Below are 24919 nucleotides of genomic sequence, written 5' to 3'. Positions count from 1 at the left end.
ACCATCTCAGACTTGATTCTGGAATTTGGTCATTAATAGTCCTTACTTTCACCTCCTGTCTGATTTCTTCATCAGACCTTCCATCCAGAAGGTTACCTCCCCAGGTATTGCCCTTAAGCACTTCATCTCCTTAATTTCCATTTTTCTTATCTGTTGCTCTTTATTAGCAGTTTTACTGCACTATACATTAGAATGGGTACAGGAGATTCTCATCTTAAGTCTGCATTGCCACACACACACATATATATATATATATATATATATATATATATATATATATATATATATAATATTTTCATTAATATGTTTTTTTTTAATTCTGACAGGTGAAGTAATAACTGATGGAAATATTACAGCATATCTTGACAAAAATAAATCAATCATTTGTAAACTGTCCAAGATCTCTACATCCAACAATCCCCAATTTAGATGGGAGAGACCACAAGAAGGAACAATCGCTCATTACTATGATGGAAAGGTGGTCATTATTGACGCATATAAAGATCGTCTAAATTTATCTCTCACTGCAACAAATCAGTTTATGATCACTTACCACCCTTTAAAAGACAATGATAGTGGTTGCTATCTCTGCAACTTTGATGTCTACCCTACTGGGTTTCAGTCTGGAGAAGTCTGCATCACTCTGCTTGGTAAGCATTTCATGTTTTAATCTGATGATATTATGGCATGGCAGTACAGGGGTGAAGTGGTTGTCATTGTGGCTTCTTAATTCTGGGGATTGGACCTTGACTGTTAGCATGGTAAAGTTTGCACATTCTCACTATGCCCATATGCATACTTCACCTTTCTTTAGTATCATATAGACATGAATTCAACATCAAGTAGACACTTTTAAGTGAGCTAGTATGAATAAGAATTTATGCATTACAGTGGCTTGCCAAAAACTGGCATTCCTTCCAGATATGGTTTCTGCACTGAATATGTTTATAGTTCAGATTTCAACGCTCTATAGTTCAGGAAGAAACACTGGATGGATAGCTCAGTAATGCTGTGGCATGTCTTTAAATATCATATGCTCAAGATGTAGGGAAATCCTCCTGGAACAGCTTATTTTAACAGAGCCGATCAGAATCACTTTAGCTGATATTAGGTAAAGGATAAATGTATTTGTATAATGCTATGAAATGTAATTGGTTAAATTTGATCACAGTTGAAACCATCTGTGGCGTGTGAGGCCCAAAGTATGAAATATATATATATATATATATATATATATATATATATATATATATATATATATATATATATATATATATATATATATATATATATATATATATACAGTATATATAAAATATAATATATATAAAATATAATATATATACATTGTCACAAACTCGACCACAAGTCATTGCAAGGTTTGGGGCAGCCACCCATATAATTGGTTTCCTGGCTGCAAAATTGCAAACAAAAGATAGCACTGGTGTGCACAAATCCAAGTCCAAAACAGAACTAAGGGAATAAGGAAAAGGTTGAGGCTTTTAAAGGGGAAGACAGGAATTGAAGTCAGAGGGGTCAGGCTCATAAGAGTCTTCAGCCATAGGCTTGTGCCCGGACGTCACATCAAAGGGGTCAGAGCCGACAAGGACTTTTTCCATAGGCTCGGACCCGGAAGTGAAGTCAACAGGGCCAGGTGGAATCTCCCATGGATGGTGTGCAGGAAAGTGAGAAAAAGAATCAGTGTACTCTGCCACAACCCGGTCTGACTCGGAATTGCCCTTATTGAAGCCCTTTAGCTGCCTCCCATGCGCACATGTGTGACAAGATATATATATATATATATATATATATATATATATATATATATATATATATATATACTAGCAGTCCCCCTCGGCTCCGCCCACATAGTAGTAAAACATGATAAAATGTAAAAATTAATAAAAAAAAATGTAATCATTTGTATTGAGAAGAATTTAATTTGATTGCTTTCGTATCCGAGGGCCTCTTGATATGCATTATTTTTGGTTTTGCTGAAAATAGGGGTGAGAATATAGCTGTAATCTCTTTTTTTGCCAAAAATGTAAAAAGTTGGCAAGGTATCTCTGGCTAAGCGGAAGGTAGGTACAGTCCAGTGTCAAATGTTGGCACTGTATTTGATCTTGTTCAGCTCTGAGGGGAGAGCGTTCCCCGCGTTGAGAGAAGAGCACTTGGCCATAATATCTCTGCTAATGAGCAGGTACCATCTATAGCAGGGGTCACCAATTCTGGTCCTGGAGGGCCACTGTGGCGGCAGGTTTTCATTCTAACCCTTTTCTTAATGAGTGACCTGTTTTTGTTGCTAATTAACTTCTTTTGAACTAATTTTAATTGACTTGCTCTTGAAGACTCAGACCCCTTAATTGTTTCTTTTTCTTTAATTAACAGCCAAACAATAATGAGATACAAAATGAGCCAAAACAACTGGTGTCCATCATACAATATCTGAAAATAAAGAAAGATGAAGGTCTCAGGAATGTTAATCTACTTAGGTCCCCAAAACATTTTAATAGTGCTCTTAGAAAGGGAAAATCAACAATTTCGGAAATGTCTGCTAATGCAATACGAGAGCAGCAACAAGCCATGGGGGTTTAATTAACAACAAGAATCAGTGCCTAATTAAGCAGCTGGTTGAAGTGAAATTGGTTGGAGTTTGAAGCCCTGACTTTGTTGGTCTTCTCTTGGCTCCCTCACTTCACATTTCATTTCTGTTTGGGTGCTATTTAAGGAAAGATGTGAAGCAATTCAGAGGAATGATGAAGAAATTCATGGGGAACAAATCTTAAAAAAGCAATTCAATTAAAATAAATTCACAAGAAGTTAATTAGCAGCACAAACAGGGCTCTCATTAAAAAAAAAGGGTTAGAATGAAAACATGTAGCCATGGTGGTCCTCCAGGACTGGAATTGGCGACCCCTGGTCTAAAACACAACACGCAACTGAACTGTAATACTTAGCACGATGAGAGAAATGTTCAAACAAATTATACAAAAAAAAAAACGATCTAAATCCGTTCTCTTATGAAAAGTGACAGACATACAAACAGACAGATGTTGGTATTATACAGTATATATACACATATATATACTGTATATATATTCATGAAACCAGTTTGAGACAACCTTGGGTTTGTGACATTCTGCATTATTATTATAGATGTAGCCATTAAAAGATGGATAAATCATGACCATGAAGGGAAGCACAGGTCAGATTTAAGGTTATAATAGATCAATATACTTTGTACATTACTTTTTATTTGGGAGAGTAGCAGGAAGTGAGCCTAACTAAACTTCCAAGTAGTGCTGAGATCGTTACCTAAATGTGATGATCGTCATATCACGTAATCTTTCAGAGATAGCCCAGTAGGTAGTGGTTGCTGCCTCAAAGATACAGGACCCTGGGTTCAAATCCTACTCCAACTAGTTGCCAATGTAGAGTTTGCACTTTCTCTCTTTGATGGTTTTCCTCTCACATCCCCAAAAACGTGTGTTTAAGTTAATTGTGAATTCCAATTTGGCTGCTGTTTTCTGCCGTGTACCCAGTGCTCCCAGGATAGACCCCAGTCCCCTGTGATACTGAAATGGATTCAGTAAGTTTAGGAATGCTATGTTAAATATTGGCAAGGTCTGAATTTTTAAATATGCCTCTCTGTAAGCTGATAAAAAGTTTTTTTTGGTTTTTTTTTTGGTTATTGTTATCCATTTAGGTTGATTTTACCTGTCTGCTTATATCTTGTGTTTATGTAGTGCTTTTTCTTTTTTGTTTATAGCGGAAGTGAAATCGACTGGCAATGTTTCAACTAATCTTGGAAAGCCGGCGACAGTTTCCTGCAGTTATGAGTTTCCAGATCAGGTCAGCCAGGTTCTGTGGAACAAACATCTACAAGAAAACAAAATGGAGATAATTGCTTCACATAATAAATACTATCTTTCAAACATTACGTATAAGTATAAGGACAAACTTTTTTTTTACTCCAGTGGAAAAACATCAGAAGTTGTCTTCAAAGCTATCTCATTACAGGATGAAGCCTGTTACATGTGTGAATATAACTTATATCCATATGGAACTAAAAGTATAAGCAGCTGCATTACTGTGCTTGGTAAGTCACTGCCACTAAAAAATAAACCACTTGCAAATAAAGTAAAAGACAACTGTAATGGGCATGTAATCTGCTGTACAGGAGACACAATCTACTGAAGAGACATAAGGTGTGGGGACACCTGATCAGAGCTGATTGTGTCCCCCAATGGTTTGTACAGAGCAAAAGAGACTTCTGCCTAAATTCATAGTAATGTTCAAATGTGACTATGTTACAGCATATCTTAATAGTTTGGATTGCCCAACATTTGAGCTGTGGAAGGAATGACTGGTCAATGCTAGATGAATATACAAAGAGTGGAAGTTTATTAGGCTCCATTCCTATGTCTCTCTCTTGACCATCTCTCATAGAGCTACTTTGTAAGCTGTATTGGAAGCAAAGGGAAGAGGACTGGGAAGGAAGTGTGAAATGCCAATAGACGAGGACAGGAATCCCTCATTTTACAGAGTTGCAACTATTTGGAATAAACAGGGGTTCCTCTGGGAAAAATCTTAAAGAATACTGCCTACTCTAAAGAAGTCATCTTAACAAATGAAAAGGCCTCATTATCAGAAAAATTATTAATGGAAAGGTTGACTGTAGTAGCAGACAATAACTTAAAGTGATAAATTAGACTTTCAGAAGCCTTTGACTCTGTTTAGGACCATAGATAAATCCTTAAACTAATTGGAATGCTAAAACCAATCAAACCTTCCCCAAAACCAAAGTTATAATAATAATAAATTGCATTTATATAGCTTTTTGCATAGACAGATGGGAACGATTTCAACCTCCACCAATGTGTAGCACCCACCTGGATGATGGGATGGCAGACATTTTTGCACCAGTATGCTCACCACACATTAGCTATTAGGTGGTGATGGGATGAGAGAGAGAGCCAATTAGAAACAAGGGATGATTAGGGGGCCAGAATGGACAAGGCCATGATAGGCAATTTACCGAGGGCAGTGAGATAAACCATACTCTTTGCCCAAGGATTTCATACTAAGGGCGGCACCATTTTTTCTTCACAGACCCCTTGTCACTGCACTGGGGCATTGGGATGCACACACAGCCCACAGACTAAGCGCCCCCTGCTGGCCTCAGCAACACCTGTTCCAGCAGCAACCATCTGGTCACCCATCCAAGTAATGGACTGGCCCAACAAAGCTTAGCTTCAGGTGGATGACCTGTTCTGAAGTACAAGAGATATGGCTTCTTATGTATGTTTATTGAGCAATAAATAAATAAACAATGAATATTAGTTAAGCAAACAAACAAGGAATGGGAGTAGTAAATAACTAAGTTGAAAGAAAGAAAGAAAGAAAGAGAGAGAAAGAAGGAAAGAAAAAGAAAACAACAATAAAGTGTAACTACTTAAACTAACAAAACAAAAAAATGTAAAGAGCTTAACAAGGGAAACTAGTAACTTAAAAAGAAAGAAAGCTACATACTGTATGTACTTCTAAAGTGTAACCATAATGACAGAGATAAGGTCCAAGAATTAGATTACATGCACAACGGTACATTTTTATTTTAAAACGTAGGTATTAGTTTAAGAAAGGTATTCACACTACCATGTTTTCTCCTTTTGTAAAAATCACCCTGGCTTTTTTAAACCCTGACGATGGAGGCTTTTCACAATACTCTCCAGAGCCATATATTTCTGAAAATGCAGGCCAGGCATTGTATTGTGGACAGGTCAAAGCGTAGAGTTCTGATTTGGTCCTGCTTAGTTTGTGGCCCTTCCCTGATTGGATCCTGCTCATTACAATGTCTCATTCTCTCATTGGTCACCCTTCACGTTAGAAAAGCACATTCCAACATATTGAACGCAGAAGAGTTGCTTTCCACAGTGTGTGTTATGTTGTTTAGCTGCATACAAAATTGAGTTTTGTAAAGTTTTATTATAAACCTCATGGCCAAGGATAAATCCCATTCAAGGATTTTTCTGCCAATGCGTTAATGCCCATTGTAGGCAAATGGCTATGTCATATGTACTTTCAGTCAATTCAGTGTGGAAAAAGATACTTTTGAAAATTATGTGAAAATACTAGTGTGGACAGAGATCATTTCCATTCAGAAATGCCATTTTTAAACAAAAAATAGTTGTGTGGATGTAGCTTTAGAGAATATCTTAACACACTACTCAATTATATTTAATATCCCAAGTTATCAAGAACATGAGCTTGAAAGCCCACTGCATGAAACCTGCTCCCAATCCCATTAAATATAAGAGTATAAACAAACAAAATAATCCAAATATATAGTGATTAATAGTTCATATTAACATGCTACTTCTACCTTAAGGCTATAAGTGCCATAGTGTGGTATTACGCGAGTTTAAGTCGTGGACTAAATTAAATTTGGAAAGTACAAAAAAGCTTCAAATAGTGTGCTTGACAAAAATTACTTGTAAACACAACTGTGAATTCTCTTCAGGCACCAAGACACCATTCAGCACCAGGGATGCTTACATTTTGTCTGCAGGTCTGTGGTACGTCCAGAATAAGCCCCTTCTTTATCATGAGGCTGCAAAAACTTGTTCTAAGTGTTGCTTTATGACAGCGGTTCTTAAACTGTGGGGTGTAAGTAAGTAACAATAAAGGGGGCGCAAAGATGTGAAAAAAAGAAAACAAGAATCGAAAATATGAAAAATACATCTATTGATACCAAAACAAATTAACTTAAACTACATTCTGATACTAGAAAAATAAATATAGAGTTAGATAAATGTCGATAAAAGTTAAGTAGGTATAATAAAATATGCATCTATGATATATAATTAATTAAAAAAGAACAAATTGGTATAAGTGGGCTCCTTTCAAAAAAACGTTAGGGGGGCGCGATTAAAACTTATGAAAACTCGGGTCGTAAATACTTAAAGGTTGAGAAACGCTGCTTTAGGATTGAGAAACGCTGCTTTAGGATCTCCCATGGTTTACACTTGTGACTAAGAAGGCCATAACGTCACAATATCTGTCTGCTTTGTGAAGCTCATCAAGCTATTAACCTGATACAATTTGGGGAGAACGCACACACTGTTTATTGTAGTCATGGAAGACATCTCTACTGGAGGAAAAGCAATGATACCACAGGGAATGGATGCCCTCATATTGAAACTGAAGCACTTTCAATGGGATTTAATGGAATTAGTGCACCTAAACCATTCCAAACAAGTGCCCCCATGCCATTATTTAATCACCATAGACTTGAGTCCCGAATAAAGGTACAGACGCCACCATCCATTAGTAAAGACCTCTAAGTTGGTTTCCTTTTACTAATAACATCCATTCCTTTGAGATTCAAGCCAACATCACAAGAGACCGTATTCATTATGAAACCTCACCAAGCTGTGTTGTCTTTGGTACTGCAGGTTCATTCAAACATAGGCCAACAATGTCTTTTGTTATGAAAGAACCTATTTTGAAGTGTAGGTGATAACATTTTGAGGGCATTTTGTATGTGACCCTGAGCATGCAGAGATAAGAATTGAATAGAAATATCTCTCTTGTACCTAGTACAAGAATAGTGGCGAGCTGCCATCATTGTTGAATTATTGAAGTGTTAAACCACAAATAACTTGTTTTATAATTTTTTGGAAGAACTTATTTTTACAGAAACTTAAACAAAAGAAGTTTAAAATATATATATAAAATATATAATTAACATGTTCAACATAACGTAATTATTTGAGATTTTCTAGTGCAATTTACAAATGTATTCAGATCTGACAAATTTCTGACTAGTTAGAAAACTAATGCAAGAGTCAAAGGTTTTTGCAGAACAGGCTAATACAGCAAATATCTGCCTAAGAATTTAAAGGTATAATCAATCAATCAAAAAACACTTAATATTCATGTTCTTATAGTCCTCCTGCCACTTATAATTAAACTGTTTTCATTTTCATCGTATATAGACTATTTACTTATAATATACTGTAGGGTAGGGGTGGCATGGTGGTGCAGTGGGTAGCGCTGCTGCCTCACAGTTAGGAGACGCGAGTTTGCTTCCTGGGTCCTCCCCGTGTGGAGTTTGCATGTTCTCCCTGTGTCTGTGTGGGTTTCCTCCAGGCGCTCCGGTTTCCTACCACAGCCCAAAGACATGCAGGTTAGGTGGATTGGCAATCCTAAATTGGCCCTAGTGTGTGTGCTTGGTGTGTCCTGCGGTGGGTTGGCGCCCTGCCCAGGAGTGGTTCCTGCCTAGTGCCCTGTGTTGGCTGGGATTGGCTTCAGCAGACCCCCGTGACCCTGTGTTCGGATTCAGTGGATTGGAAAATGGATGGATGGATAATGTAGGGTAAATGCAGTTCATTTCATAATATGAAACAATTACAAATACAGTAAATATTATCCTAAGGCATATGGCTTTTACAATAAAATTGGAAAACCAGGTGAATTTTTTTAGCTACCGTATGATATTCAAGAAAATTCAACTTTTATTCATACTTTTTTTAAAGACTAAAACAAGTAAATTAAGTCACAATAACCAGGATGTCATGCTATTGTGTTCAGATAATCTACTACATCACAAACATTTCTGCTCCCCCAGTTTTTGAAAATGTTTCTTTCATCACTTCTTCAATTCTTTCACATTTTTTAATTTCGTATTTCAGAATTTTCAGATGTTTATAATGCTGAAGTTCTTTATTATTTATTGGACTTGCTTCAATAGATAGATAGATAGATAGAAACTTTATAACAGATCTATGTATATCTGTACATGCAGAAATTTGAATATTGTAGCATCGGCATCAAGCACCACAATGGATGGATTCTCTGCCCTTTACATGGCTTTTTGAGGTGGCTTGCTATCTTTTAAAGGACTGCTCACCTTTTTCCACACTAGTTGGAAAAGCATGCGGCTTTGCAGGCTTTTCCATTTATATAGGAGCTGCTGTCACTGGTGATGTAATGCCAGCTCATTCTTGGGTGACTCATCCCTGGCTGGTGTAACTTGTCAGCGCCGTTACATAGCCCTCCAGTCAAAGTCTTTGTCCCCAGTGACCACTTCCAACTCCTTGCAATGGCTCACAAACTTGTTGAAATGGCAGGGTGGTGTTTTCTCTTGCTTCAGTCATACAGCTGTTGATGAGGGCACATCAGTAGGGATCGTGGGCACTGTGTTATCAAATGGCACAGCTGGGATGTTGAGAACTGTGCTGTTATGTGGTGCAGCAGAGATGTTCAATGCTGGTCAGTTGTAAGCAAACAGGCAAACCTCTTTATATGGAGATGCAGATGTTCCAGTCACGTTGCTGTTTTCCTTTACTGAACTGGTTGAAGGTCTGGATCTCAGCTTTGAGACTCTCCTTTCACCATTGCTTCACAACCCCTATACGATCTGTCTTTTCCTTTGCCTGCACATCTTTACCACCAGCCCTGCTTTTCACAGCTCACTTGAGATCAGTGGCAATTTGATTTGCCAACCTTCTCCTCAGCTCCATGATCCTGAAGCTCCGCTGGTGTCCACACACCCAGGCCAGGCTAATGGACCTTAGCAGATGGAGAAGTGATGGTGGAGCTGCAGATGTGTCAGTCTCTCAGCTGTCTTCCCCCTTCAGAGTTGCTGCAAACGGCACCCCAGATTACAGATCTGAGCCTCGAGACTCTCCAGCAACTCCTCTTTTATTCCAAACTCTTTTTGTCATGAGTATAAATTTCACACTAGGTTTTAGAGGCCATCAAGATACCAGTCTGTGTCTGACCAGAAAGTAATGCAGGGTATAAAAATAAAACCTTTTACAGTAAATATAGGCCATTTCCCCTTTAAAGTTTTTATCTGACAGAAAGTGGGAGTTTACAGAACTCTGAATGTTTACAAAGCAGACTAAAGGCCGGAAATGTGAGAGTGATTACAGGAGTGAGATGTTATTGAGTTAGGGTTAGAAGACAACCTCAAAAGGGAGTTCCTGAAACGGAACTCTCGTCTTCTGGGGCACTTCTATTTTTGACCAAGTATGCTGTTGTGTAATTTTCTGCCTTGTCTCATGGTTCCTTCCAAAGGACAGAAAAAGCTTATGCTATCTGCAGCTTTAGTTGCTGCCATATGCACGCTCTACTGAATTAAATTCTGAGTGGTTAAGGAAAGGCATCAGCTGAGCACTGCAGGCTTCAAGTTGGTAAGTTTGAACCATTGCAAAGTGGGGGAATCACCAGCAGTGACTATATAACTGTATATATTTTAAAAATGAACCTTCATTGTACCCCCTGCTACCAGAATAGGTTTAAGTGGGTTTGTGAATGGTATGTTGTTGCAGATTTAACAATGACACTGTTGTCAGAAGTAGGCGCAACATGACATGGTACAGGATGTAATGAGCTTGCTAGATCTGAACAGAAGAGGACAAGGGACTTGAAGAAACTGAAAAACAGAATGAAAATACTAAATTTAAATAACTCTTTCAGAGATACATGTCGTGCTAGTGCACCACCAAGACTGGTTTTCAAAAGAGCTACCCATGACCCTTAATGAGCCAGACTGAAATGGGTGACTTTTAAATAATGAAACAAAGTTAGAACAGGGAATCAAGGAGCAGTAAGTGGTGCAACAAGATAATAGGGAACTGAATAGTTTTGGCAGCAGATGAAGAAAAGATAAGTAAGAGATTGTGAGACTGAAGTGAAATTAATGGAATGAAGTTCTGAAAATAGAAAAATCAAAATATTTCAGTATTATTATGCACTTCTGCAATAGACTGGCATCTCATGGTGTTCAGATTCTCACTTTGTGCCCGTCTCTTTTGGGCTCAGGAACAGTTATGAAAATTACTGGATGTAAGTGCTACTCGTTTTCTACTAAACAGCTAATATGCATCTTTTTTTTATTCTTTTTATTTATTACAGTGCCGCCCAAATACAGTTCCAGTTATGAACTTTTACTAGATGGTTTCTACCAACTAAACTGCTCAGCTTTTGGAAAGCCAGCTCCTATAGTGAGATGGAATATGACCAATGGTGACATAATTGAAAATGTGACATACATCACAGAAACATTTGACAATGGCACCACTTTGGTGATCAGCAAGTTTTTGGTGCAGGCCGCTATATTTAACGAGAGGAGGATTGTTTGCATTATAGATCATCCTAGTCTAACTTCACCAATTACTGTTGAGATCAAGGAAAAAGGTTAGTAGATTTTTTTTGTTTCAGTCATATCTTTTTGGGTTAGTAGGGTTATTCTTAATGTAATGAGGTCACAACTGGTAAAAAAGATACTGTTAAAGAATGAGTCCAGTTTGTAACATTTAAGTTTGCAAGTTGTTTTAGTGTAAACTGAATACAGAACGCTTTGAAGATAAAGATTCTGTTACTGTTTACAGTAGATTAAATAATTTTGACTGTTAAGAAAAGTGCAGTGCCATAGCCTTAAATACAGTATGAAAATTCTGAAGTCAAAGTCTTGGATGCTTTGTATTTAGAGTTTATATGCTTTTCTCTTTAAGGAGTGTGTTATCTCTCCAGATGAGCTATTTACACGTGTATTCAGGCCTCTTTTATACTGATGGATGTATTGCACCCTTAACTTAGATCATCTGTGCTTACTTAATAGTAAATACAACCCTGGCACCAAAAACAGTTGGGAGAGGATGGAAAATGCTGATAAAAACAAAATGGAGTGATTTTTTAAAAATTCAACCTGTATTATACTGAAGACACTTCAATACATTATTTGATGTTTTATCTTCTAAATTAAGTTGTTTTGTTTAGTATACATTCAAGTCAAATTTGATGACTGCAACATGTTCCAACAAAGCTGGAGCAGTAGTGTAACATCACAATTTCTTTTAATAAAATTTATTAAGCATTTAGGCACTGAGTACACAAGTTGGTTAAGTTTAGCAAGCAGAATTTCCCCCAATTCATCCATTAAGCAGGTCTTCAGCTTCATAATTGTTCAGGGCCTTCCTTCATTGCCATATTTATCACTTCATAAAGTGCCACACGTTCTAATTCAGAGACACGGCAGGATGGCAGGCAGACCAGTCTCATACCCACACTCTCTGCCTATGCAGCCATGCACTTCCACTCTGGGTAGAATGGGGTTTGGTGTTGTCCTGCTGGAAAATGCAGAGATTTCCCTGGGAAAGACAGTGTCTAGGTGGCAGCATTTGTCACTTCAAAATATGTGCATGTCCTTCTTCAATAATGGTGTCTTCACGGATGTGTAAGTTACCCATGCCATGGGCGTTGACACACCCCTATACCATGACAGACCTGATTCTGATAACAACTTGGATGTTGACCTGGAGAACATGACAGCTGCTTTTTTACAAATGCTGTTTGAAATGTTGACTCTTTGGACCACAAAACATGATTTTTTCTGTGCTACTCTCCATCTTAGACGAGACTGACCCAAGAAGGTGCTTCTGGCTTTTCTTTTAAATAGTGAAGTCAAAACTTGCACCTGTAGATGCAACAGTGAATGTTTTTAACTGACAAAGATTTGCAGAAGTTTACCCCAGCCTATGTCATGAGATCCATTATAGACACATGACGGTTTTTAAGACAGTGATGTGTGAGGGATAGAAGCTCACGCACATTCAAAAGTGGTATTCCGGACCTTACCTTTTATGTACTGAAATCTGACCAAATTCCTTGAATGTGTTAATGATCTTGTGAACTGTACAGGGTGTAATGCCCCAAATCCTACATATTTGTTTTAGGGAACATTGTTGTCAAACTGCTGAATTATTCGCTGATGCATCTGTTGAAAAGTTGACAAGCTTTGATCCAACCTTGCACTTAAAGGGCTATAGGCCTTTATATACTATCCATCCAATATTCAACCCACTATATCCTAACTACAGGGTCACGGGGGTCTGCTGGAGCCAATTCTAGCCAACACAGGGCGCAAGGCAGGAAACAAACCCCGTGGCAGGGCACCAGCCCACCGCAGCTCTTTATATACTGTACTAGAAAATGGTTACTTAACCAGTTTCACATCGTCTTGTTATTTCAACTTGTCACATCAGTTAGTAATCCTAATCTGCCACATCCTTAATTTTTTGGAAAGTATCAATTTCAGAATAAACATTTATTTTCAAGAAACAATGCAGTTCAGTAGCTAGATCATGAAATGCATTGTCTTCATATTGTTTTATTTGAATACAAATAAAAAATGTACAAATTACACTTTTTTATCAATATTTCCCATAGTGTCCCAACTCTTTTTGGGGTTGTATACTGAAAACAGAAGACATTTTTAAAAGGCATCCAAAAATGAGCTTGGCATTTTAGTAGGAGTAAAACAGAATTGTCCAATAACACCCAAACTGCAAAAAGTGCTTATGGCTTTAATTTCTAAAAGTTCAGTTAAACTTGTTACAATGTTTAAGGGTTTAAAGCGGGTATGCAGTATCCTGTTATGTAAAGCAATGCTTCATTTGTCTACCCTTAGGATCCAGTGCACTGACCATTCTCATAGCAGTCGTGATCTGCACTGCAGTTTTGATCATCTGTCTGTGTATATGCATGTGGAAATGCTTGGTACATCAGGATTAATGGTATGTCAGCCCATTGGTTTACTGCTCTGTCTCTTGAAGAGAATGACCTTTTGGTTAGACTTTCTCTGAAGAAACTGTAACCGGTATATAAGCAGAGAAGCTTGGAGAGTTCAACACACATTGTTTATCTATCTATCTATCTCTCTATCTCTATATCTAATCTATCTAATCTATCTCTCTATCTAATCTATCTATCTAATATGTCTATCTATCTAATCTATCTATCTAATCTATCCATCTTTGTAATTATGTACTCTGTATAGAAATGCAGTAAGAATTTGCATGTTTTGTTTGTTCAGGAACCTATTAAGAAGCCTTAATAATGCCTAATTGATATGTTTGTCTACAAAAATTAGAGCTTTGAATCAAAATCTCTATATATAAACATGAATGTTTTCTTAATGCACATCAAGATATCCAGTAAATTTTCAAAATCTTTAATTCAATAGGTGCAACAGTAAGGCTAAAATGACTGGCTAGACATTTTATAATGTTATTTTTATATTGCCTATAAAAAGTGTTTTATAATATTATTATTAGAGTGCCTACAAAAAGCAATCACCCCTTTGAGAAGTTTTAACATTTTATTGTTATGCTCTTTTTGTTACATTGATCAACAAAAAAGACTCTTTAATATCAGTGTGAAAACAGTCTAAATGCATCACAAATGAAATACACAAAATAAATAATCCCATTAAGTATTAACCCTCTTCAAGTCAGTATTTCATTGATTAACCTTTTGCCAGCTTTGACATCCATGAGTTTGTGTGCATACGTCTCTGTCTAATAGCTTTGCACATCTGGACACTGCAGTTTCTCACCATTCATCTTTGTGAAACTACTCAAGTTCTGTCAGGCTGAATGGGGTTTGTGAGTGAACAGCCTTTTCCAAGTCCAGCCACAGATTCTCAATTGGATTGAAATGGATTGGATTGAAATGTGGAAGCTGACTCAGCCACTCTAGTAACCCCCATACCCAATACCCCACTCCCCCAACCCCACAAGCCTTCAAGGCCTGCTACAGAGAAGCATCCTGACCTCAAGATACTGCTACCACAGCCATGCAGTGGTTTGCTTACGCTAAACATGGCATTTAATCTGAAGCTTGGTTTTGGTCTCATTAGATTATAAAACTTTGTAAACTCTAACCTAAATGTTATGTGTGTTGACTGGTGAAGCACATGAGTAACAGTTGCTGTCTGCATTGTCTGTCCAAGTTCAGCCACTGTAGCTTATAACGCAGAGTTCTCATTGGTCTTTCGTTAGCCTCCCTCACTAATCTATGTGTTCCATGATCACTCACTTTTTTTGTTTGTGATCAGCTTTTTATTAAGTAAAGACAAATTGGTCACTCACTTTTTGTGGCTGGCCTGATTGTTTTTACTGAAGCCCAAGGGATATTGAGTGACTCGGATATTTAATTTTCTCCTTCCTCTGACTTGTGCTTTTCAATAACCTTATTCACTGAGTTGCTTTGAGTGTTCTTCTGTCTTCATGGTGTCAGTTAGGCCATGAATGGACTAACCACAAGTTGGACTTTCCATATACAGGAGCATTTATACATCAATCAATTGAAACCCCTTGAGTACAGACAGGTGATCTCCATTGAACTCATTCTTTGACTTCTAAAACCAGTTGGCTGCTCCAGTGATAATTTAGCTCTGTCATGTTAAAGGGTTTAAATATTTATGCCATCAGTAATCTCCTGTTTTAAATGTGTAATTAATATAGACCACTTTACAGAAATCTGTTTTCAGTTTGACGTTATGGAGTCTTTTTTTTTTTCGTTTGTCAGTATCTAAAGGGCCAAATTTAACCCACCGTGATGTAATGTTTTATAACAGTAAAATGTGAAAACTTCCAAGGGGTAAATAACTTTTACAGGCACTGTATGCTCAAAGACACTGCTCAAAGTTATTAGGAGTGTAAATTAAAAAAAAAATTGTTAAAATGATTTTAAAATTATTTTGCTTATAGTATTATTATTAGTATGATATTATTTATTTATTTGTTTCGCACCCACTAGATGTAATGAACTTTTAAAATAACAAAAGACTGTGGTTTAATTATAAATGTATTGTTCGTATTTTTAGGTCACAACTGTTTAGTCTTTTCGAGTGCAGAGGATACAAGGGTCTCAGTGTCACTTCACAGTTTATTTATGAAGCTTTCATTGTTATTTGTGTTTTTAAATTAACTTAGGGTGAAGGCTGAGTGACAGAGATAACATTTTTATTTTTTTATGAAGGTACAGCAGGATGTTCTTTAAACTGATGAATGTTAAGCAAGAGAACATTTTTATCAAAATCAAATCTCTCTATTATAAAAAAAAATCTTGGAAGGCTTGGAAGGGAGGCAATAAGTGATTTTCTTGGAGACACTTTAATGTCCCACGAGAGACACATTAACGTCCCGCGAGACAAAAAGACAGCTGCTGTACAGGCTTTTAAATGATCGACGCACAGTGCGACACGCAGAACACGCAGCTCAGCAGCAGCAGCAGCAAGCCAGCAGCTGATCTGACCGCATCACCTTAGCGTGCATTCAGATTCATAATGTGAGCGGCAGAGACGCAAAGCAGCAGACGCGTAGCACGTCTGGGGTGGGGTGTCTTGGAAAGGGGGTGGGCGAGCGAAGCAAGCAGGGGGTAAAGCCCCCTAGTGTTTAGTAATAATTGAGTCAGAAGCAAACTTGTAACTAAAACAGTATTTTTTTTTTGTTTTAAGTGTCTGTGATCAGCGGTAGGGAACCATGTTTTCACTACCAAATGGTTGTGGTTTCCAACCCGGTAGTCCCCATTTAATAATAACAAAGAAAAACAAAAAAGTGTACACAAGGGCACAACACAAAGAATATTGACAAGTATCAGCCACTGTAGAGGTCTGCACTCCTTAGCCTTGCTCATGATCTCCGTTTAGTCTTCACCCTGAGTTGTAAACAGGCAAGAGCTTCAGAGGCCCACTGCCTTTTAGTGCAACCAAACAGGAAGGGCGGAGCTTATCGAAGACGTCACGGTTGGGTTTGAGTGCCATGATGGAACAGCAGTCAGACTAGGGTTGGTTTCTGCCCTGCACCCAATTCTGTCAGGATGGGTTTTGGCCCTTGAGACCCTTAATTGGATTAAGCCAGTTGAGGAAGATTATGTTAAGTTATTTTACATAGAGGTTATTGTTTCGCTGGTAACTTGTAAAAATGGTTACAATTTTTTCTTCTAAAGCAATTTACTGAGACGATTTGAGGAGAAGTAATTTTTCTGTTTTTAACAAACTATTCAGGAAAACAGTCTTAGCTTTTGCATTTTCATGCACATCCAGTGCTGAGAAAATAAATGGACATGTTCCCCTTTGCTGCGGTGGGTTGGCGCCCTGCCCGGGATTGGTTGCTGCCTTGTGCCCTGTGTTGGCTGGGATAGGCTCCAGCAGACCCCCGTGACCCTATGTTTGTATTCAGCGGGTTGGAAAATGGATGGATGAATGGATGTTACCCTTTGTGTCCAGCACTTGTTCAAAAGGGGAGAGTCTGTGGTTTATCACTAATAATGCATTTATAACAGTATTTTATACCATTAAATGTATTTTTAAAAACTTGAAGCAGGTTAGGCGAGATCTACAGAATCTGTGAGTAGGCAAGCTGTCCCACATTGAAAATCAACATTCATTTTTTTTATTTTTTAGATGGGGGCATAAAAATTAAGAATTCTCATAAATTGCTGGAAATAATATATTGAAGTTTATTTTTATTGGAAGCCCTGAACTAGTTGTGTTTGACGTAGAAGGAACCAAAACTTCAGATTATTTCATTTCATAGACAGTTTGCTGTTAATGGCAGTCTGTTCCCAAATGTCATTTTAAACCACAGCTGTCTGTTACAGCTTTGCTGCTCTTTGAGGTAACCCAAAGCATGTGGTGTGGTAATTTTATTTATTTTTTTTTTTTTTGGTAAAAGGACCTGTTTCTCATTCCTGCTGGGCATGGACAGTAAGAGACGTTCTGAAATGAATGTACACAGAATCCATTCATAGTATTTCAAATTAAATGTGTAAAGTCTCATATTAAGAACATGGAGTTTAGTTCTTTGAGATGAAATTCCCATAAAGTGGTTATTTTTGGAACAATCCATATTACTAACCGAGTACTGCGCAGGCGCCCCAAGAAATGAGGTGCCGCGAGAGGCGGACAAGACCACAGAAAAAAGGAGTCAAACGCAGGCGACGCACACAGCGCCGCACGAGCAAAACACCCCCCCCCCCCCACACACACACAAGCAACGGACGGGACACACACAAAGAGGACGATTCAACAAGCCCCTGGCACACAAAAAAAAAAGAGCCCGCAAACCCCCCCAATCCCAGACACACACACACACACACACAAGCAACGGACGGGACACACACAAAGAGGAGGATTTAATCCCATTGCACACGAAACGGGATGCACACAAAGAGGAGGATTCAACAAGCCACAAGCACACAAAAAAAAAGAAGCCGCGAGCACCACACAAAGCCCATTGGACACGAAACGGGACAGACTACGGACATAGCACACGAAACGTACACAAAAACGACGATTCAGACCCACGACCACAGTAACATAAATAACAAATGACACACAAAGCCCCATTTCTAAATGAACCGTCCGTATTAAACATACGTCATCTCAACACGTTCACAATATGCAGCATAGGTAGATCTCATTACAATGAGGCACTATTAACCGTTCAACCGCAGAAAAGGCTCCATATTAACAGTGAGTGCGATCCTCCTTATTACTTATCCATATTTCTCACGCTCAAGAACAAACAAGTCATGAATTCACGATCACAGGTACAAAACGATACCGCTCGGATAACGGGACCAAACACAATTCACACTATGCAGCATAGGTGGATCTCATTACAATAAGGCACTATTAACCGTTCAAACGCAGAAAAGGCTCCATATTAACAGTGAGTGCAATACTCCTTATTACTTATCCATATTTCTAGAAGAAAAAATGTCTCGGCTCCAAAAACTCAAAGCTCAACTGAAGCTTCTAACTAACGATGTACCTAAGAGTAAAAACTTTATGAACTGCATTAGATCCTACAATAGTTCATTTGCTTTTGCATCTACCGGAGTAAATATCAGGCCACCAAAAGGCAATGGCCCATACTGCTTTCGCATATGTGCACAAATACTGCATCGCATTGGAACAGTGCACCCTGAAACAAATCAACAACGCAAATATGCACAAATCTACATCCTAGATCCACATGACGCAATCTATCAATCAAAGTGCTGCATCGCAACAGGCACGGATTCAAAACGAAACACCTCCCGTCTCAGACATACGTTAACGGCAAGGAAGGCTACAACGGGCTTCTCACACAGCACAGGCAAATCGATTACAGCTCCAAAACAACACGTCCCAAATACTACACATGCAACAACGCGCCTCTCAAACGGCACAAGCAAAACATACACCAGGAAAATTCATTCCGATTAATGAATGTCATTTGCAATCATTGTCATTCAGTTCACTTCCCTGAAGAAACAACTGGCAATACAAGTAATACATTTACACGTTGTTGTCAAAAGGGTCAAATTAGACTGCCTCCTTTACATTCATATCCTGAATATCTACAGAAGCTTCTAACTAACGATGTACCTGAAAGTGAAATCTTTATCAACTGCATTAGATCCTACAAATCGGTATCCACTATGAACATTAACAGTGGCACTGCACGTGACATCCGTCTTGCAAAAATGTTAATTATTGATGAATGTACAATGGCATCCAGTCACTTACTCAACACTATTCATAAACTTCTACAAACGTTTATGAATAATAATATTCGATTTGAAGGAAAGGTACTTTTATGAGGAGGAGATTTTAGACAGTGATTAGCTATTCTTCCAGATGCCATGCACTCAGCTATTGTTCAGTGCACCTTAAAATACGCAGACAATTGGCATTGCTTTCAAAAGATACAGTTAGTAAAAAAGACACGATGTCCAGAACCAGATCATAACAATTGCTTATTACAACTGAGAGATGGTACACTCACCAATACAGATGGACTTCACCCACATATTATTACAATTCCTCAAGCCTTTATCTGCGATGACTTAGTTACAGAGAGATTTGGAACAGCAATCTCATTAGACCAAATGCCCCTTTTAACACAACGCACTATATTATGTCCAAAAAATATTAATGTGGAAAACATAAATACCCAAGTCATTGCATTACTTCCTGGAGAGACAAAACTCTTTCTAAGCTCTGACAAACTTGACTCTGATCACAACAATAACCATCTTCATTGACATTACAAGTTCTGACCTGGAATTACTTTTTACACTTAAACGGCGTGTACAAAGAAATTTTCCAATAAAACTTTACACTGTGCCACACACTTTATTGTTTGCTTTCTATTTGCATCATCTACACCTTCACACTATTCTGTATCTCATTCATACATCACGCTCTTTGTCATTCCCAACACCAGGGGTTGGCGAGCGAAGCGAGCAGGGGGCAGAGCCCCCTAGTATCTCCAGAAATACAAATAAGCAGTCATTGTGTATTGTGATCAAGGAAAGAAGTCTGCTACAGTAACGTGACTTTTCATTTTTAAAATGTTACACTAGTCAGTCTACAGGACGCCCAGGATGCAAACTCTTGGGTTTTAGTCACATCAGAAAATATAGCTTCTAATGTAGCAACTAGCAAACAAAAATACAACACAAATATGCACAAGCTAATTCAAACCTACTGTAAATAGTATTCACTACATCGGTCATAAAGCATTCAATGTTCTGTAGACAATGGCATACAACCGTAGGTAGTGTGTGAGATTTAATAAGAAAGAGTGAAGGTGTTAACCGTACGAAAGGCTCCTCACTATTGTGCTCCATGTATCCTGACAGATTTTCAGTGATTGTGTGAGTTAGATTCAGGGTGGACTCTAAAATGAATTCAATTTAAACAGAAGAAATTCTTGTGGACCCTATAAAAGAATGTACTGTATGTGTGTCAGTGAATGTATTTTGCAACGGCCTGGTTCCTTGCCCAGGGTTTTTTTTCTGTCTTGAACGTGTTGCTGAATTGTACAAATGGATTATGCATTTTGTTCCGTAAATGGACAGCTAACTGACTAGTTCCTTTATAAAATGCTGTATTTCATTGGCTAATGTGTGCTTATTCTCAGTGTCACCAGGGTTTACCGTGCTGTCTCACAGCTTTTCAGTTGTAGGTTTGAATCTCAGCCTGGGCTCTGACTGTGTGGAGTTTGCATGTTTTTGGCCCATTACTCTCACATCCCACATATTTTTGCTAGAGTAAAGATGTTTGTATTTATTTCTTTTTAAGTTTGATTTTACCTTCCATTACGGTATTTTCAGTTTGCTGTGACTTCAGCTTTCAGTTTATAAAAAAAACACAAGTTTTCCAGGGTGCCTTTTTTCTCTCACATTTCCTGCTAAAACACTTGCTCCAGCTGTCTCCCAGGTCATTGAACTGACAAAGGATGTGTTTATCATGCATTTCCATTTATTCTTATCAGATTTCAACGTGGCTATACATTTGTAGTGGCCTTGTTTTAAAACCTGGTCTATTATTGACAAAAAAACACCTATTATAATTTGAATAGAAATGGTTCAGCGGTAAAAGCAGTTGCCTCCTGTATCTGAGTTTGAATAAATTGCTAGATGACTGTAGATGTTGCACTTACATATTTTCCAAGTGTCTGTGTGGGTTTTTTTTTTTCACTGGGTATGTCAGTTTTCCTCTCATTTCTGAAAGATGCGCAAGTTAGGATGACTGTTGATCCTGGGTGGGTGCCCGCATGACCCTTGGGATAGCCCAGGGCAATGGCAAGGAAGGGTTAATGCCTTATGCCTGATGCAACTTGGAAACCTATGACCATTGATTTTTAAAATTAGGTTATTATTTTTTGATTACCTAATTGATTCATCTACTAATTCCTATTCAAAATCACAAGGATCCTGGCCACATCTGATGCAAGCATCTACTGTAGCATTCCTGGAGGTGAAAACCAGTAAATCGTAGGACACAGTGATGCACATATCTACTCACATTAACACGAGGCTGTTTTATTATTGTCAAATAAATTAACCCATGATGTGCAGAGAAATCATTCAGGACCCTGCACCTCACAGTTTTACATCCTTATCATGTAGAGCCTGAGCTACTTACAGACTTGGAGGCCACAGGTCATGGCCAGCCACTCCTTGTGAGGATGTGAAACAAAGGGAGAGGGGGCCCTTGGCAATGTCTCAACAGAAATATTTATGCCAAAATGAGCGTTGTCGTTTTTCTGTAATTTAGAACAAAGGTCCCCAACTCCAGTCCCGGAGGACCACTGTGGCTGCAGGTTTTCATTCTGACCCTTTTCTTAATGAGTGACCTGTTTTTGCTGCTAATTAACTTCTTTTGAACTAAGTTAAACTGACTTACTCTTGAAGACTCAGACCCCTTAATTGTTTCTTTATCCTTAATTAGCAGCCAAATAATAATGAGATACAAAATGAACCAAAACATCTGGTGTCCATCATACGATATCTGAAAATAAAGAAAGATGAAGGTCTTAGGAATGTCAATCTACTCAGGTCCCCAAAACATTTTAACAGTGCTCTTAGAAAGGGAAAATCAACAATTTTGGAAATGTCTGCACCACAAGAGCAGCAACAAGCCACAGAATTAAAGAACAGGTTTAATTAACAACAAGAAGCAGCGTCTAATTAAGGAACTGGTTGGAGTGAAACTGGTTGGAGTTTGAGGCCCTGAATGAGTTGGTCTTCTGTTGGCTCCCTCACTTCACATTTCATTTCTGTTTGGGTGCCATTTAAGGAAGGAAATGAAGCAATTCAGAGGAACAATGAAGAAATTCATGGGGAACAAATCTTAAAAAAGCAATTCAAGAAAAATGAATTCAAAAGAACAAATAGGACACTCATTAAAAAAAAGGGATAGAATGAAAACCTGCAGCCATGGTGGTCCTCCAGGACTGGATTTGGTGACCCCTGATTTAGAATACTGAATATAACACACAAAAATAAACAGCTTATTTTTTTTCCAAGTATATACTTTGAAGTAATTCACATTGACAAAATATTATTTACAGACTTAAGGGTAAGGGTAAAACTTTAGCTTAGCTACTGCAAACATGTATCTATTACTCAGTTACTCTTATGTAACAAGACCTTAACAAAGGCTTCTTTTGGTGTTAATGACACTTAGAACGCATCAGTAAAGTGGCTAGTCATCATTGTGCTGTGTGCAGATGGAAAGCCAGTTAGACATCTCACAAGGTAATGGAGTTCTGATGGTGAATGCAGGTCACTGTACTGGGCAGCAGGAAACAGCTCAGCATGTAGGAAAATGACTCTCATCCGGCTACCAGGAAAAGCATATAAATAGAATGTAGGCATTCATTAGAAGTAGGAAAGGAGAGATTTACAATTAGCAACCTGTTTCTGACATCTTTATTTAAGAAGCCAACGTGTGAGTATTACATATTGTAAGTCAGGGGATTTGTACAAACAACAGTAAGTCAAGTAAACAGTGGATAATGGAATAAGCTGCTGTTTCAGAGCACTGCCAAAATAGCAAGAATTGCTGGGCTTACTTAGGCAGGCCATTACTACCAACCATTTAGTGAAATCCAGTTCTTTACTAATTAGAAAGATCACAAACCATTGTATAGAGCCAACAGGTTTAATCAATTCACAGACTTTGAATGTATGAAATTATTATAAAGCAATGCGGAGAATATCAGAATGACCAAGACAACACCACATTTAATAATAATAATAATAAATAATACATTTTATTTATATATATCGCCTTTCCCATACTCAAGGCACTTACAGAATATAATAAAGAACGGCAGCGTATACAGTATATAGCATTGTACAAACCAGATAAATAAATAAAGAAGATTAAGACAGTGAATTCTGAAAAAAAACAGACAACATAATTGATGGTCTCGCACACACACATACAGGTTACATGAGTATCTTGACAGAGAAGTAAACTGAGAGAAGGGTAATAAAGTCAAGTAGAGCTAAAAGCCTTTCTGTACAGATGAGTTTTGAGTTGTTTTTTAAAACAATTCATGGAGTCAGCTGATCTGATTAGTTTCGGTAGGTCATTCCAGAGTCTGGGCGCTATACAGCTGAAGGCCTTGTCACCCATGGAGTGTAGATTAGTGTGGGGCACAACAAGGTTGCCAGAATCAGAGGACGTTAGTGGGTGGGCAGGCACATAGTGATGGAGAAGGTCACTGATGTAGTTTGGCGCGAGGTTATTTAAGGCTTTGTAGGTTATTAGTAATATTTTATATTTGATTCTGTAAGACACAGGGAGCCAGTGAAGGCGGAGCAGGATGGGTGTGATGTGCTCGCTGCTGCTGGTTTGAGTAAGGACTCTTGCAGCTGAGTTTTGAATAAGCTGGAGCTGTGATACAAGATTAGAAGGAGCACCTGCCAGTAGGGAATTACAATAATCAATGCAGGATGTGATAAAAACATGGACAAGTTTCTCAGCATTAGAGAAGGAGAGGAAGGAGCGAACACGGGATATGTTATGGAGGTGAAAGCAAAAAAAGTTTCTTAATGTGATTTATGTGGGCGGAATAAGAGAGGGAGGAATCAAAAATGACACCAAGATTTTTTACAGTAGAGGCAGGTCTGATGAGATCACCGCCAAGACAGACTGGGAAGGAGATCATTTTATTAAGTTGCATTTTAGTCCCAATTTGCAGGAGTTCAGTTTTGTTGCAATTTAATTTTAAAGAGTTCTGTTCCATCCAGGTATTAATTTTACTGAGGCAGGTTGTGAGCTGAGAAAGCTCTGATGAAGTTCCACTTTTAACATTGAAGTAGAGTTGAGTATCATCTGCATAAAAATGATAACCCAGTCCATAGCTACGGATAATATGGCCAAGGGGAAGCATGTAAATACAGAAAAGCAGAGGACAGAGGACAGAGTCCTGAGGAACTCATTGTGTGACTGGTGCTGAGCTGGATCTGCTGTTGCCAAGACTAACAAACTCTTGCCTATCAGTCAGATAGGACTTGAACCACTGGAGGGCAGTGCCAGAGATACCCAGCATGTTCTCCATTCTGGACAGTAGAATGTCATGTCTGACAGTGTCAAATGCTGCAGTGAGGTCTAACAAAATTAATATGCTGGTTTGTCCAGAGTCTGCTGCCATAAGCAAATCATTGGTTACCCGTAGCAGAGCAGTTTCACAGCTGTGCTGTGCTCTGAAACCAGACTGAAAGGGTTCCATCAAATTATTAGAGGTTAGGTAATTGGTGAGTTGGGAAGCTACAA

At 38.3% G+C, this 24919-nt stretch overlaps 1 protein-coding gene across 1 annotated transcript in view; it reads left to right on the top strand.

Moving 5' to 3' along the window:
• zgc:113337 (uncharacterized protein LOC503741 homolog) overlaps positions 1 to 24919 on the top strand; it is a 67429-nt gene that overhangs the window by 20337 nt on the left and 22173 nt on the right. Inside the window, exons 3-6 of the mRNA XM_028800795.2 lie at positions 327 to 650; positions 3770 to 4099; positions 10924 to 11205; positions 13478 to 13583. Coding sequence (XP_028656628.1) covers positions 327 to 650; positions 3770 to 4099; positions 10924 to 11205; positions 13478 to 13581 — 1040 coding nt within the window. The 3' untranslated portion in view covers positions 13582 to 13583. The remainder of the gene's footprint in view (positions 1 to 326; positions 651 to 3769; positions 4100 to 10923; positions 11206 to 13477; positions 13584 to 24919) is intronic.

This window comes from Erpetoichthys calabaricus, chromosome 4, assembly GCF_900747795.2.
Source record: "Erpetoichthys calabaricus chromosome 4, fErpCal1.3, whole genome shotgun sequence".
NCBI lineage: Eukaryota > Metazoa > Chordata > Cladistia > Polypteriformes > Polypteridae > Erpetoichthys > Erpetoichthys calabaricus.
This window is presented reverse-complemented; position numbering and strand designations above follow the sequence as displayed.